The 16,664-nt window shown below is 43.2% G+C and overlaps 1 protein-coding gene across 1 annotated transcript in view; it reads left to right on the top strand.

Moving 5' to 3' along the window:
- The window catches only part of ITIH5 (inter-alpha-trypsin inhibitor heavy chain 5), a 48,765-nt gene that overhangs the window by 11,502 nt on the left and 20,599 nt on the right, over positions 1-16,664 (top strand). Inside the window, exons 5-7 of the mRNA XM_075519325.1 lie at positions 91-341; positions 8,440-8,609; positions 9,179-9,295. Of these exons, the coding sequence (XP_075375440.1) occupies positions 91-341; positions 8,440-8,609; positions 9,179-9,295 (538 nt within the window). The remainder of the gene's footprint in view (positions 1-90; positions 342-8,439; positions 8,610-9,178; positions 9,296-16,664) is intronic.

Genomic DNA, 16,664 nt, shown 5'->3' with positions numbered 1-16,664 from the left:
GGACCAACAAAATCCAGATTCATCATTCACTGGAGGAGGTGGTATGTGATGTGTATGGCGTGTGAAGGTGTCTTTGGATTTTCCTTCCAGGGAGAATGGCTATGAGACATTCAAAGCTTCTGTCTTCATTCCTCGCAAGATGCAGGCCAGGTTCCTACTGCATTATGAAGAGCTTTTGCAAAGGCGACTGGGAAAATATGAGTATACAGTCAGCATCCGGCCCCAGCAGCTGGTGGGGAGGTTACGAGTGGAGGTGAACATCCTGGAGAACTCAGGCATAGTTTCACTGGAAGTGCCTCCCCTTCGAAACAGCAAGCATAAAGGCAATGGGAAAGTTGAAGGTAAGGAGAGATTTTATGACCCATGGTTCTGTTACTCATGGGGCCTTAATCACTTCTCAAGATCTGGACTGGCAGTGTTGGGAGTTCTCCAAGGCAATCTTGGATAATTGTGTAGACTGGTGTTTCACTTTCCCTCTGCTCCAAATGAGGCATTAAACAAACCCCCAACATTGTATTGAAGCAGCGTTGTCTGGGATCAAGACTGTATTAGAAACTAGAGGACACATCTCATGAAGACAACAAGAAAAATGAATGCTGGCAGCTCATTGGGCATAAATTATTCTGGCAAATTCCAGCTGTGACTTTATTTAGAAAGATACATTTTTTACTTTCCCTTCTTAACTCTTGCTGCACTCACTCTATGCCAGGTACATTCCACTCCAGAGGTGGCTGCATTTGAATGACAAGCAAGTCTCTAAGCATTGCAGGCCATCAGCAATTCCTATTTAGAGATCTCAGGGCAATCTCCAAGTTCATGAAAGCTGGTGTAATGGCTACAATGTGAAAGGGATTTCAGGATTATGAACCCTGTGCGGTTCAGTGGTGGGAATTCAGTCTTATCATAAAGGCTGATGGCTTTTGTTCTGTTTTCTATAGATGACTGTGTCTATGTGGTATCTGTGCATGAGCATGTGAGAACTTTGAAGGTTATAGGGCTGATCCCATTCAACTCAACAGAATTTTTTTTTGCTATTGTCTTTATGACCTTTGAACTGGACCTTCAGGCCTTGTGCTCAGCATTTGAGCAGGCTCTTCCCTGGCTCCACACCTCCTGGGAACTGTTTATTTTCAGTGAATTGTTTTTTCCATCCATCCATGCCAAGGCAGATAGGAAATCCTGCATTTTAGAACATGGGAAATTCCAAGAGGAAAATCCATGTTTTGCCAAAGCACTAAGTGCGGTCCAAGTATCTACTCTTACCCCCAACTGTCCTCACTCACTGTTCAGACAGTGTAAAGGTAATTTTTCTAGTGTAAACTAACAGAGCACAGGATACTGTGATTGTTACATGTTGACAAAAAACCTTCACCAAAAAAAGAGGATGAGTCGGAGCTGGAAACAGGATGTGGAGTCTTGTGGGACTTGATCCTCAGTTACGCTAAGTGACATAATGCCAGCAAAATCAGTGGAGCTGTTCATGTCTGCCAGGTAAAGACCTTAAACCATGTGAACAGGGAATTAAACTGTTCAGTGTGATCCTACTGATTTCATCCAAATCACATTGAAATCAAGGCTGTCAGTGACTCAGACTAGCTTTGGGTCAAGCCTTATACAACTAATTAGTCTCTCTGCTGTACATCCATGCACTGTGTGATAAATGTGCTCTGCCCCTCATCAGGAGGGACAAGAAACCTTTTTCACCTATCAGGGAGTATCATAGTGCATTGTGGTATATGGTTTCCTGCAAAACATGTGGCATTGATCAAGGTTAGAGACAGACTAAGCAGAGCAGACACACTGTTGGTCTAGTGCAGTATGGAAATTCCTATATGTAAATGACATATGGGGAAAACTCTCGTAACTTGCTCTCCAAATGGCAATCTGTGAGCACTGATCATTCTTGGCACTGTGCTTCAGATTTAAAACAGCTCATATAAACATGGGCCCAAGCTCAAAGATTCCATAAGCCTCCCTAGCCAGTAAAATGTATATAAAATAGATGTCCAAATTCAGGATGGGTAAAGCAACTGAAACTCAGATTCCCTGTGCTTTATACTTGCTCAGAATTCAATTACAGACCCTTTCTATGTGGAATCGCCCTATACAGTTGGTGAAAACTGTTTGCTGTCATGAAATCACTGCTATGGAAGTCATTGAAATGCCAAACACACTTTCGGGGTCCATCGTGGGCAGTCAGGAGTGGGTTGTGTCTCTGCCAGATCAAGTCTTCATTGGTACTCAGGTGTGTGCCACTCAGATGAGTGTATAGGGTTAATGAATTCAGTAGGTTTGCTGAGCTTCTTTCTGATCTAAAGCAAGATGAGGAGATTAGGACATCACCAGCAGCCAGACAAAAAAAAAAAAAAAAAAAATTGGCAGAGGGTCTCAGAAGGGTCTAATACAGGGTGCAGAGAAGGACAGCTTGTTTTGGATGGGAGAGGTTTATTGCTTGTGATGTCTTCTGGCCAACGATCAATCACAATCGGAGCAGAGAACTGGAACTTCCTGCCTTCCTAAACACAAATGCACACCACAACAATACTCCTAGGGAGGGCAAGGCCAAGGCAAGGAGCACTTCACTTGCAAATCCACTATATTCCAGTCGGCCGTCATCTCTCAAGCTTGATTCACAAAGCAAAACATCTGAGTCATTAGGTCATCCCTGCAAAGCCTTCTTGCTCATATGACACCTGAAGACCCAAGAACATGAGATCTGCACATCCAGTGAGACCTCCAGGGAAGGCTATGGGTTTTTAAGTGAAAGCCAGGTGAATTGTGAGTCTTACCTTTAAAGAGTGGCTGCTTGGCAGACAGTCTGCAAACTGGGAATAAACCAGAAAAAAGACAATGTCTGGTCTCTTCTTGGATTCCTGTGGCTTAAAACTCTTCAGTATCTCTTGACTGAAGACCATGGTAGCAATCTAGTAAGTAAGTGGCTAGCAAAGGATGCTAGACCAGATGCTGCCATACTGTGTTACCTGTGGTGCACCAAATGAGAGGTCATGACTTAAAAAAATGACCAAATAAGGAACAGAGGCCTGCACATTAAAAATTGTACTGCCTGACTGGTTTGAGTTTGAATATGTCATGAAAACTTTCTTCCTCAGTTTCCTATGTCTACAAAGATGTCTATAGTATCTCATGGTTAATGATAAAATGTGAGATTTTTATAAGTATTAGTAAATGACCTTGAATGTATTAGGTGAAAAATGTATTGTGACATCAAGTCATCAGTCAAATGGCATTCTGAGTAATATGTCCAAAGCGCCACCAACCTGAAACCATTGTTGAGGATGGGATGTAGCTTCACAAGTCATTTAGATACTTTTGACTCTGGCTGACCTGGATAAGAAACTACATTCTTTTTCTGAGTACAGGTCCTGAAGATCCAGTGTAGGATAGACAAATTAAGTTGAAAATCAAATATGTTTGGCTTTGGAGTCATCCACGGCTCCAGATGATGAGCACCGGCAGTGACTGATGTTCATAACTGAAATGCCAACTTATTGTGGCAATGAACACTGTTAGCAAAACTAATGAAAAAAATAATAACAATAGTTTAGATGACCAAAAGTGGAGGAATGGCTGATCTGCCTTTATTTCATGGACCAATCCTCTTACATTGGTGGTCATTTCTACATGCTATCCATAGAGCCAATGTACCATGCAGGAAGCATAGTGGAAAAAACAATTTCTCTGTTTAATGGTTGTTCAGGATTTGCACTTTTGACTCCAGCCAAACTGCTAATATCCATACAGTCTGTGATGAACAGAAGAGGTAAAACTTAAAGATGTATAGACAGAAGACATCCCTTGATGAGAAAGAGGGAAGGACACTTTTTTTTGCCATTTATAAAAGAGCGCAGAAATCACAGCAGTAGGAGCAGAAGCAGTAAAGAGTCCAATTCGGCCTGTTTTTGGCTGTAGGGGCCCAAGATACAAAGATTGGACTTGGTTCCACAAACTTACAGTGATTTATGAAAAGTAAAGCTGTGCTTTGCTATAGATAGAGGCTCTTGGAAAGTCCTGCGTACATCCTCTCTGAATATGGAGCAGAGACAATGTGATGCCAGGTCTTTCCAGGATATTTCCTTTGTCAGTGACTCCTGTGCACACAGCTCCATCTGGGAGTTGTATTTTTCCCAAAGGAAGATATTAGGCATGTGAGTTTTGGAAAGTGATCTTTTGGCATGTGCAGGTGTTGTCTTCTGTCACATACAAACTCCAAAACAGGAGACATTGAGGCCAATGATCCTGGCCTTCTCTGGTGACCTCAGAATGGAGCCATTTTCTGAATGATGTCCTACCCAGCATCCTCAGGGATGACTGTCCTCATCCTTTTCCTCCAGCACAGCAGTGTGAAAACTAGTCATAGACTTGGGCAAGGAGACACTAGGCTGCTTGAGAATGACTATTTCTCTTCAAAGTCATAGGTCTCAGAAAAGTTTTTATTTCTTATCACAGTTGTCTAGAAGTTTCCATGTGTTAGTGGAGGATGAACTTTGCATTTGAGCTCTAATCCTGACTCTGCCAGTCTCCAAAATAATTTAGGTTTAACTGTTCGTCATGTGAGGACTACAGTTTCATATGAAAAATGCTTTTTCCTGCTCTGTTTTCTTCTTTAGCTGAATTTGGTTGAAAGTTTGTCTAAAGGCCCTATTAACTACCTCAGTGTGAGCACAGACCAGCTCACGTCTTTGGAGCTCATCCATGCTGTGTACTCTGCAATATCTCATAGATTTTCCTCTCTCAGTCACTTTTTTGAAAAGAACCGGGCTGATAAGCAGAGGAGACTAATTGTGATCCAGATATCAAGTGCTGCCTAGATAAGAAACCTGGGGGAAGACATAGTAACTGTATTCAAATATATAAAAGGCTGCTGCAAGGAGGAAAAGAATACTGTGCTTTCTGTGTTAATAACAGAAAGAACGAGAAGTCATGGGTTTATAATCCAGAAAGAAAAATGTACATTAGACATTGAAGATATCTAATAGTGAAAAAGTGAAGCTCTGGAAAGGACTGGCAAGGGTAGGTGCTGAGTTTCCCTTACTGGAGGTCTGGATTGTTTCCAGACCATGTCATAAAACCAAGTAGGAAGGGATTCGGTCTGGGAATATGGGATGAATTTGATAACCTGCCTTCCAGACCTGATTTCTGTTATTCCAGGGAAAAAAACGTTATTTTGGACCTTTCCTATCAGACCATTTTTTGTTTTTAGTCTCCTTTCTGGAGGTGGGAGATGAGTGGCTATGAAGAAGATGGGAGACCCTCCCCAGCTATTCTTGTCACTGACAATGGCTATGTGAGGCAGCCTTGGAAACCTCCTCTCCAGGGGTTCCTAAAGTACTGTCTGTGTTACAGGGGATGATATTTCTCACCTCTGAAGAGTGTTTTGAGGAGTAATAGAGGAATGCAATGTGATCCACATGATCCCATCTAGATTCCACAGTGCTTTACAAAACTGGATACATGTGATTATGCCCATTTAACAGGTGGGGAAACTGAGGCATGGAGTGGCTACCTAACGCAGCTAATTTCAGATGGTCAGAGTCCATAGAAGTGCTAGGACTGGAACTCATGCTGTTGTGGCACACAGCATATTGTGCTCACCCATCAGTGTACTTATGGCAGAGAAACACAGAAGTGAAGTCCAAAGGCTGCAGCCACAGATGTCTATGTGCGGTAGGTATAAGGAGAGAGCTTCTGTTTCCAGTGTGAGACTGACTTTCACTAACCCTGATGTGATATCGCCAGGCAGCCTAACAGACGACAATGCTTGCTTTTCAGCAGTTGAGGAGAAGTAATGTGAAACCCTCAAATAGATCAGAAAATATAAATGAACTGTTAAGCCATTTCTATGAATTCTGGGCATTTCCCACACACTGGCAGTTAAATGGGATTTTGGAAGTGATCGAAGACAGATGGAAAATCCAGGAAGGCCAAGACAAGCAAATCTGATGCATTGTGTATTAAAAACATATTACATCTGTTGATTCATCAGATCAAAGGGCAGCAATAAAAGTAAAAACAAATCAAGATGGAGGTAAAATCTTGTACAGCTATTGATTTATGACTTTTCTTTGCCAGGAGAAACCTGAACTGTACACAGATTTCAGAAAAAATGTCAAAGCTCTGGGTAATCATTTTGTAAGCCTCCTTTATGATCCAACACTAGTGTCCTTAAGTGATTTCAATCTGGCTGGGACCTCTCTCTCTGTTTCCGTCAGGATGGATGGATTGGAATTGGCATAGTCAGAGAAGCTATGATACAGAGTCAATTCGTGACTTTACTGAAATTTAGTAATATCTGTCATTAGCCTCCTTGGTCAAGACTTTTTGCTGATGAGTTTGTTTCACATTCCAGGTCCTCCACCTATAATTTATTTGTGTAGAAGTTGGGCCTATGAGAAAACCCTTCCCTGCCTCAATAGTACAATCTTGTGCCTTGTCTATTCAAATTCACTCACAGGACAGCTACAAAAGTAAAGCCAAATCAACATGGAAGTAACATCCTAGAGTGCTATTGATTTATGACTCTTACTTTCATTCCTTTGCCTAGAGGAGTCTAGATTGTCCATAGCACTTTAGAGTAAATGCCACAGCTTTGGCTAATCATTTTATAAACCCACAAGAACCCTAGTCCTGGCATTTCTGTGGACTTTGACCTGTGGGAAGTCAGGTGAGTTAGGTAACCACTCCATGCCTCCATTTTCCTACTTGTTAAATGGACATAATCATATGTATCCAATTTTGTAAATCACTGTGGGATCCAGATGCGAGGTGGATTGTGTTCAATGTTGCATACAGATGTCACATTGCATCCCTCTAATGCTGCTCAAAGCACTTTACAAAGGTGGAGAAGTGCCACTCCTCGTTACATAAACAGTGTTATAGGAACCCCTGAAGAGGAGCTTTCCAAGACTGCCTCCACCTTGTCATTGTAATCGGTATTGTTAATGGGGTATAGCATATAATTAAAATTATCCTAAAGCAGATGTCTGTGTCTGGCCAGATGTATCATACCCTAACCTCCCTTGACACTCTTGACATGATCTCCATTGAGCATAATGAGAGCCTAGAAAATAAGCTCAGACGAAGGTATTTGCATTGTGAACACCTAAACTGGAACTGAATCTCACCCAGCTTTTCTTTTCCCTGCCATGCCACGGACTTCTTGGACCATCTTTGGCAAAGATTTGAGACCCCCACACACAGTATAATTAAGCAGCTCATTCCCACCGATTTTAATCAGCACATGAGCAGACATAATAGAACTTCTGTGCCTCAGAGGAGTGTTGCAATAATCACTGTGAGAGCTGAAGCACCCAAGAGGAACATCAATTGAGAATCTATTTTTGTGTTTTCAATAGCCAGTTAGGATAAGGCAGAAAGCCCTCAAAGTCTGGGGAAGTTCAAGGTCAAATCTGCCCTCTGGTCAGTCTCATGTAAGGGTCCTTACAGAGTTCAGAGGGAATGAACAGTTGGCACACCACAAGAGAGTAAGGTGGGATTTTGGCCACATAGAGAGACAACAAGGAATCTCCATATCCCTCAACTTCAGAAAATGATCACAGCTAACAAGACAGGCAGAGGTTCCTTCAGGTTGACTCAGACCTAAATTATTGTCTTTGTCTGAGACTCCCTCTGAAAGGCACATCTCTCTTCGTTGACTCAGGAAGGGCTCTCGGAGATTAGGATGAGTTACATCTCAGGGATGCAGTTTGCATGACTGCACTAGTAAGTGTTGGATTTTGTCTTAATCAGTAAGACTGAAATTGCAGCGACTATACTGATAACTCTTTGCTGAACATAAAGGCAGCTAAGATGACTTGTTCAGATGTAGACATTACACGCAAGACGCTTGTCAGATCAAGCGATCAATTAGTCAGATCAATCCCACCTCACATGCCTACAGTACATCTGAACAAGTCACCTTAAGAACTCTTTATAATCCATAGGGAGAAATCTGCAGTATGAATCATCTAATCCTAGAGGAAATGTTTAAACAGGTCAAATGAATCATACTTGCATTGACTGGCAGGATCTCAGGTATAGGATCTGCATTCTAGATGTCTAGAATTGGCTGGAATGAATACCACATACATGTCTGAAGTTGTGTGTTCATCATTTACAGAAAGCAATTAACAATCATATAGAGAGTATCTGGCCTTGGAGTTCAGCGACCTCCAAACAGAAGTGAGCACAGGAATTTTGCCTAAACATTTATATCCCTGATAGCGTTGCAATGTTGGTTTCAGTTTAGAATTAGGGGGGAGGGGTTATTAAGTTCTTATTTTATCACTGCTGAGCTGATCTTTAATCTCAGTATGTAACTATGGTAGTTGACCTGACTCCATGGTAATACTGTCTATGTTGTGCTTAGACATCTGTAAGACAATGGGAAAAACTTGTAATATTGTGGTTTTATCTCAACAGGTGATGTTTCTCCTCCTCCTTCTACTGTAGTTGGACATACCAAAACCTTAGCTAAAGTTACGTTCAATCCCAGCGTCGTCGAGCAAACCAGGATCGCCCGAAATGGCATTTTGGGAGACTTCATAATTAGATATGATGTCAACAGGGAGCTGAGCGTTGGGGATATTCAGGTACTGTACACATGACTCATCTTTTCTGTTTTATTAACTATACCTGAGATGGTTCAATTGTCTTGCATGCTCCAAATGTCCTAGAAAATGTTTTCCAAGTGAAGGCTACTTCTCCATCTTGTAAGAACTATCCAGAATAAAGCCAGTCAGTTGGCAGCCACAAGATGGACTTAAAACCCACAGGTACCTACTTCATTGAGTTTCTTTTTTGTATCTGCTTTTCAGTTTCTCAATATACTGGCTGTATGTATCTGGATACAAGGCCAGTTCCCCAAATGCATGTTGCGGTTCTGATCCCTGGGTACATACGTTATATCATTACTGCATTTGGGAGGAAACCCCAATGTCCTCCATGGAAGGAGATGTGGAGAGCTCCAGCAGGCTCCCCCAGTCTGGATAAACAGGGAACCAGGATTAAGAGGGATACCAAGGAGCACTCATATCCTCCAATGTAGACACAGACACTGAAAGCAGGATCAGGTGTGCCCAACCAAATATCCCATAATGATGTGTGTGGAACATTGCATCATGATCTACCTTCAATTCCTGACTTCCTTGCTCTTCCACAGATTCTTAATGGGTATTTCGTGCACTACTTCGCCCCCACAGATCTTCCTCCATTGCCAAAGAACGTTGTATTTGTGCTTGACAGCAGTGCTTCCATGGTGGGAACGAAACTGAAACAGGTGAGGTCCTCGCATTTATTATAGCCTGTTTGGTTGTAAGGTTGCAGAGAGCTTGGTTCAGACTTTGTCTCACCAGATGGGTTCTTCTGCAAAATGTTTGCTATGTCTGAGGTGAGAGGAGGCTCTGAAGAAACCTCAAGGTGAGATGATTTACCTGCAATGAGAAATTGTCATGTTAGTGGGAATGGGATGGGAACAAGAAGTGCAGAGGACTTCATCACTCTGTAAAAAAGGTCAATGCTGTCACAACTGAGCTAGGATGCTGCAGATAGGATTGTCCTGGGCAGTTCTGCTCTGGGCAGTTTGAAGAGAGGCAGAATAGGGAGAATTCCCACCAAAGTGCATTCAGCAGACCATTATATCCACCATAACAGCAGAGAAAAGATATTGCTGTCTTTAAATTAACTCAGCAAAACCCTTAGCAATACATAACAATGGGTTCTGTTGAAAGAAAGGTCAATTTGTCCTATTTGAGAATCTGGGTCTTTCAGCACAAATCTCAGACATTTTTTCAGGGCACAGATCTTGACATGAGCCAACATACCAAGCTGAAAGGCACATCACCAATGCTTAAAATTGACCTTTGACATGGAGGGTTCAGGCTGGTGCCTAAACGTTTTTGCTTCTTCTATTCTCTGAGCTGGTCAGATGGAAACCATCGCCAGTTCAGGAGCCAAGCAGTTCACTTGAAAGGGCACCGTGCCTGTGGGAATATACTCTTTCTCTCAGCATGGTGTTATCAGGCTAAACTAGAAGCAGACTGTGCCTGGGGAAATACACGCTCTCTCTCAACACAATATTATCCGTCTAAACTAGAAGCAGAGATTAATTAAGACTTCAATTCTGTTCTGAATGATTTGACAGATATATCTCAGGTCTGCACTCACACTGGAGAGGTAAGTCTAGTTTCCATCTTATATATCTGTGCAGAAAAGGAGAAAAGTCCTAGTAGAGTTAGTATTGTTTCCTTCTATTTGAAGACTTGCCCCACAGGCATGAGATATTGTAGAAGTTAGTTGGCTTCTCTCTGTTGGATGGCCACATCTTTACCTTCTACTTTCTTCCCATGGCCAAGCTAATGACAGTGGAAAGTGACAGTTTCCACATAGGTTGACACCAATATGAGGCAGTTTCAGCTTGTATGGATGGCGTCCTGTTGTAACCGTACTAGAATGACTGAAGGCCAATGGCTTGAACTTGTATCTTGGCCAGTTAAGGAGCTCTAATTAGTCCATTCAGGCTCCTTGGTCGCCTGCCTGGCACATGGTGATATTTCTGGAAAGTGTGGTTATTTGAGAGCCTTTTTTTTCCCTTGACCACCAACACTAGCCCAAATGTCCTTGACAAACATAGACCATGGTCATTCTCTGACAGTTCTCTGTCTTTGAACAAGGACATTGGGGGCATATATGCCTTTCTCTCTCTGCTAAAAACTTTACTGTCTTGTTTCAATGGTGATCATAAATCTTAATTTAGAAGCCGTGTCCCTATTAAATCAAATTATCTCCACTGTGAGCTAAAATGGAGTATGACTTTTATGGCTCCTAATTACCTTCCCCACTGACTGGAGCAGCAAACAGAGTTGTCAACAAACATACCTAGTACTATGCTGAATCAGGTCTTCAATGAAAATGCCTTTGAATCTTTACAAATTCCTGTGGACAGAGCCTGGCTCTTGGCTTTCTGTTATCCTTCTGTCTGTCTTGCCTTGCAGAATAAACAGATACTGCACAAACACACCTGGTCCTGCATGCTGAAAGCAGACAGTCAGTGATACAGCGCTGAACCAGGGAGATTAAGACTCTGAAGGGCTTTGGTGCTAGTGTGAGCTGCGCAAGCAGTGACTTGGGTCAGCAGATTAACCTTGTACCATGAAAGCTTTTATTCTCCTGCTGAGCGTATTAGTGTTTCTTTTTCATATACTTACTAGAAACAACATGGCCGTTAACCCTTGAAGGTCTACTTCATAGCCTAGCCAGCTGCTACTGCTAAATATACATGAATCTCAGGCTAATTAGCTACAAATAGGTGCCTCTTGAGCCTGAAGTGAGAGAATCATCTAGCCAGAACCTTTGTTGAGGGTGTACCAAACTTGTTGCCTGTTATCTCCGTATACTGTTTTTATGGAGAACGACTGGTACGTTATGGAGGAGTGCTATGTGCAGGAAGCACTTATCTTCCTCTGATTTCAACTGCTCCAAAAAATAGAACTTCACAGAATTATGACCTAAATCATAAAAAACTCCACACAGATTAGTCAAGGAAAGACCAAACTCTAGGACTGGCTGAATAATATGCCTCTTTTGGTACACTAAGAAAGTGTGATGAGTTACAACCATGGCCCATGTCTGCTCAGTGGCCTTTTTACCCAATTGTTGTTGTTATTAAGAAGTTTGTTAAATTACAGACACGTCCCCTGGTGGCAGGATACATCTGAGCAGAGAAAATGCCTCCTTTTCTTCTTTTCTCTCCAACTCTTGCAGCTGTGGTGAGCTACGGTGGTGTGTAGAGAGCTGGGAATTCCCATGGCACTGTCTTTCCTCATTCGTCTCTACTGGGTCACATGCAAGATCAGCTAAAAATACAGTCAGCATTTGTAAAGAGTGCTCTTGCAGGTCAGCTGCGGTAACTATGGCAAAGGACAGTTTTTAGGGTTGTATAAGCAAGGATGAGAAACACCAGCTGTGCACCCTTTTCTATAGTAACGCGAGGAGCTTTTGTACTCTTCAGTCACCTGCATTCATGAAGTTAATGGCAAAGTGACTCAAATGGGGTCAGGATTTCATGCATCCTGCAGTTCCCACAATCTAATTGTGAGTCATTTCTCTTTTCCTCTCCTAAGGTTTTCTTTTTCCTACACGAATTTTTATCTGTTTGTGCCATCCCTTTCTTCCTAAGATATCTCAGTCTTTGAAGCAACAAGATGTCCAGACCCAGTTACAAACACATATAGTGAGACTGGTTGATCAGCTTCAATCAAATCATTAAGACCCTTGAGACATTCCCCTCACATCACTGAGACATATATTAGCTTTGTGGGGAAGATCAGCTAACATGCATATTCTTCCTGCAGTTTTCACAGCCTCTGAACTCTGGTGATGTCTAGCAGACTCAGCTGTGTTACAGCAGTCCACCTCCACTGAGAATCTGGGCCTTTGAGTAGTCTGACCTGCTGATTTTTATGGTACCTTTGGCCAGGGAGAGGGGGACATAGCAGTTTTACATTGGTATAACTAGGAGAAAGAGGGGCCAGTTATACGTTCACCACCTTGTGATTACCATGATTATCCCCAGCTTCACCAAATATGGTGAAAAAGGACCTTTATCAGCCTGCACTTCAGTGTTATAGAACAAACATGTTCCAAGCTATGAATGTGTCCACAGGAGGATGGATTTGCAGATATTTTGTGGACCTGAGGTAAAATGTAGTTGTTTCAACCACAGATTCATTTCACCTTACCTTTCCCACAGGCAATAAATGCCCACACACTCAGTTAAACGGTTGGCTGCACCGCAAGCCTGGCAACTTGTCAATGGTAGTGTGCCAGACTGTGATTTTCTTTGAGGTTAATTGCTCTAGGAGGAACTCAACTGAAGCTGGGACCTGCTGCGTATTTGCAAGTGCTTCAGTTCATTTGCCTGTGTCCATCCAAGGGACACTGTCAGTACCCTTGATCTGCGACCCACACTGTCTAAGCCCTTCTGAGGGTCTGAGTGCCTTATATATACATATCCCTAAACCTCTGTGCCTCAGCACACAGACTCCCTCTGAGTAGTTTCAGGGTGGTGAGAGAGCAGACAAGCACCTGAAGACTTGATGTTCCCATTCTGAACTCTACTGACTTCTGCTGGTTGCTGCAGGGCTGGGCTGTGGGCCATTTGGACTCGTGTCACGAGTCCAAATAATGGCTGCTGCCCAGGAGAACTACCTTAAATCACCAGGGCACTTTGGAAAAAATGCTAATTCTAATTATGGCCTTTAGTGAGTTTAAAGCTACTGTGAAGAAGAAAGATTTGTCAGCTTTTCCATTTCTATTGGGAAGCAACAACCTGAGTGAATGCAGAAGAACTGTATGCAGTGTCTGCAGCACTGACAGCTTTATGCAGCTGCCTCCTACTTGGGAATACACAACAGCTGTGTCATCTCAGGCCCCTCTGTAGATGTGAATAGGAAATACAGGAACTACTACAGTAAATAAGGTGTCAGATCCATATAGACCCTAATTGCCCAGCTTCCAAGAAAGGTGCAAGTACTTGTCATGCAGCAAAATAATCTGCCTTCCCCAAACCCTAAAATTTATAAATAATGAGACAGGGTCATACAGAGAAACAAGTAACCTTCAGAGCAAGATGCCCTCAGATGTTCAGGACAGGGAGCACCTGCTTCTCATCTCAGGACTAACAGCCAACATGCCCCCAGCTGATTTGCTCCATGCCAAGGAAGTAGAAGTAGAGACAGAATTTCCCAAGAAGACCCCAGTCCACCTATAAATGGCAAGTCCCTTAACTGGGTTCAGACTAAATAGAATGCAAAGGCAGCTGCAGAGTTTAGCATGGAAATGCTGCTGAGGCTTGAACTGAAACCCCCTGAAGACACTGAGAGCTCTCCCAAGGGTTTCAATAGGACCTTTGCTGAATTCATTGAAGGATGAACTCAAAACAGGTGCTACTGAAGTGTCAGACACAGCCCAGTGATCACCAGACAAGTCCATAGTGAAAAGGAAGGAACAAAATCAAGCTGGGAAGTCAGTCCATGGATCAGGGTCATTGAGGTCTATGACCAGGCATAAGCTGTGACAGAGCTAGAAACAGCTACAGCATAACTCCTGGCCTGAGACTCAGACTGGAACTGAGGGCCCAGACTGGAGCTTAAAAGGGCAGGATTGTGGGTGGAAGCCCCAGGTGGGGCTGGTCAGAGCCATTAAAGCCTATTAGTATGCTCAAGGCCCTGGCATACACATGCAAGTCTATGAAACTATAAATCTGGGTTTCTTTAATGGTCTTTTCCAAGCTGGAACTGTGTTTTTTCCAGTTGCTGGAGCAATACCTGGAAGCCAGACCTGGCTTCTATTCATGTTTTCATCATAGATCTGTTATGTGAACTTAGGTAGGTTTTTTTCTTTGTCTGTGCTTGTCTCTGCAGAGTATTGTCTGTTTAGCTGGCAAACCTATGGCTGGGCTTATGGTTGTACAAGATCCCCCAAGTCTAAAAGACACCTGATCTTTGCCAAGGCTTAAGCTATTAATCTAACACTACTTGCAACAACACTGCTATTTCCAAGTAAATACCCCTTCACCCTAATAAGGGGTGTGTACTACACATTGCTCAACTGGGACAGTCTGTTTCTAACTGTAAGGAGCACTTGAAGCTCAGAAGTGCTTGTGGGACCTCATGTGGAAGCCTGCGGGAGTGAGGTCTTCCACGTTATATTACTGTATGAAGTCATCAAACAGTGTTCACAGGCAGTTCTGACTCTGAAAGCCCACGTGATGTAATCTGAGGTCCCTTAGGAATGAGGGATATGATACTATGTGTATCACAAGGAGAGAGCTTTTGCTTGGATAGTTGCCCCTGAGGTAGTGACTTCATCTTCTCCAAAATATCTGCTCTCTTCTCTGCAGAGTTTTGGGCAAAGACTTGGCCTGTACTCATGTCTGATGCAGTAGCTTGGGATGGAAGTGGGCAGGGGAAGGGTTGGAGGCAGGGATGTGCAGGAGGGAGTGGGGAACCTGGAGATGCTGAGGTCATTTGGAAATGGGGAAAATGGGAAGGTGTTGGAGGACTGTGAGGGCCCTGTGGCAGACTCTCAGGCGGGAAAACAGGCAAGTTTGCTTTTTTTAAAGAACAATTTAGTGCTCTTGTATTGCTTAATGCTAACCCTGAGCAAAAGTGCTGGGTCTTTGCTCCAACCATCGTCACCATCCCTCACTCACTGGAGATGAAAATGGGGAAGTTGCATGTAAAAGTAAGACGTGTCACAGTTCAAGGAAAAAGGGCCAGGGCTATGAGAGGAGGTGGCTACAGAGTCACAGCCTCTGCAGAGGGATAACAGATACTTCATCTCTGTGGAAGTACAGCACTCCTTTTCATGGAGAAATACCACCTTTTCCCTGAGTAGGAATGGTGCAATCTTTCCTTGGTGAAATAGCACAGGTCTTTTCTCCATGGAGAGGACGCATCTCTCCATGAAGGAGCGATGCATCTCCCCTAGCAGGTTACACACACAGTATGTTCTGAGAAAGGGCTAGAAAGCTTCAAACCTGGCAGGCTTCCGACTGCTGAGGCACCCACTGTGAGAGGGTGTCTACATGATGAAGAATGGAGGCTAATCAACATGAAAAGCATAGCAACCTGTGTCTCAGCCCAACTCCTGCTGCATAACGTAGCAGCTAATGGGTGCTGAAATTGAGGGGATGTGCTGTGGACAGCCTCTTGGGCATGTCAGCTCTTCCCAGCGCTGTGTCAGTTGCTGATCTGTGTGACAGAGAATGAAAGTCCCAAATTGTTGGAACGGTTTTCATGCGCTGGGACTCACTCCACCTTTTGAGGATGAGCAGAGGGAGAGATGTCAAGCTCTGCATTGGAGGCATGGGGCACTTCTCCCTTAGTGTTGACCTTTTTGCTGCTAGCTCCATGGAAATTTTTTGTCATGCTGACAGGGTGGGGTTTTGAGTGTCCGACTGGCATGTAATGGGATGCGATCCCATTTAAAATGAGCTAAGCACAAGACAAGAATGTGGCCTTCATACACTGCTGTGTCAGTCTGGCTGTCTGCCCAGATAGCCCTGTTGTTTCCAGTGGGGTTATTTCAGTATGGCACTGTGGGGCAGCCTTTAAACTTTTCCCTTTGACTTATTGTACAGCAATGTTTACTGCCCCAAATGTCATCCATGTTGCACTGTTGATAAATGCTTGAAGTAATGATGTTTGGTGCTGAGAAGAGCTTGCCTCCTTAAAACTTTGTACAAGCATTTATTTATACCCTCAACACTGCAATTGCAAAGACTTAGCATCTACTCTGCCTTCTAGGCACATGAAATTCCAGTTCCTGAGAAATCAGATCATCTTGCAGTTTTTCATGTATTTATCCTCACTGTGCTGTTGGGTGCTAGAGAATTGAGTTACCCTAACTGATAGCTAAACTTGTCCACATCCTTGAAGGCAGTTTTATCTTCCACTGAGCAGAAATCCAGTGCTTAAATGCCCTGGATGAATGCGGAGCTAAGTGATTTACTCAGTTAAGTGGAAAATCTCTTTCAGAAAAGGCAATAGAAACAGTTGCTCTATATGATGGAGTATTTCTTTTGCAGACCGGGAAGCAACTTTTTCTAAGGCCATATAGGGAGTCAGCAATGTTCAAGTTACTAG

The sequence above is a fragment of the Mycteria americana genome, chromosome 1, assembly GCF_035582795.1.
Source record: "Mycteria americana isolate JAX WOST 10 ecotype Jacksonville Zoo and Gardens chromosome 1, USCA_MyAme_1.0, whole genome shotgun sequence".
Taxonomy (NCBI): Eukaryota; Metazoa; Chordata; class Aves; order Ciconiiformes; family Ciconiidae; genus Mycteria; species Mycteria americana.
This window is presented reverse-complemented; position numbering and strand designations above follow the sequence as displayed.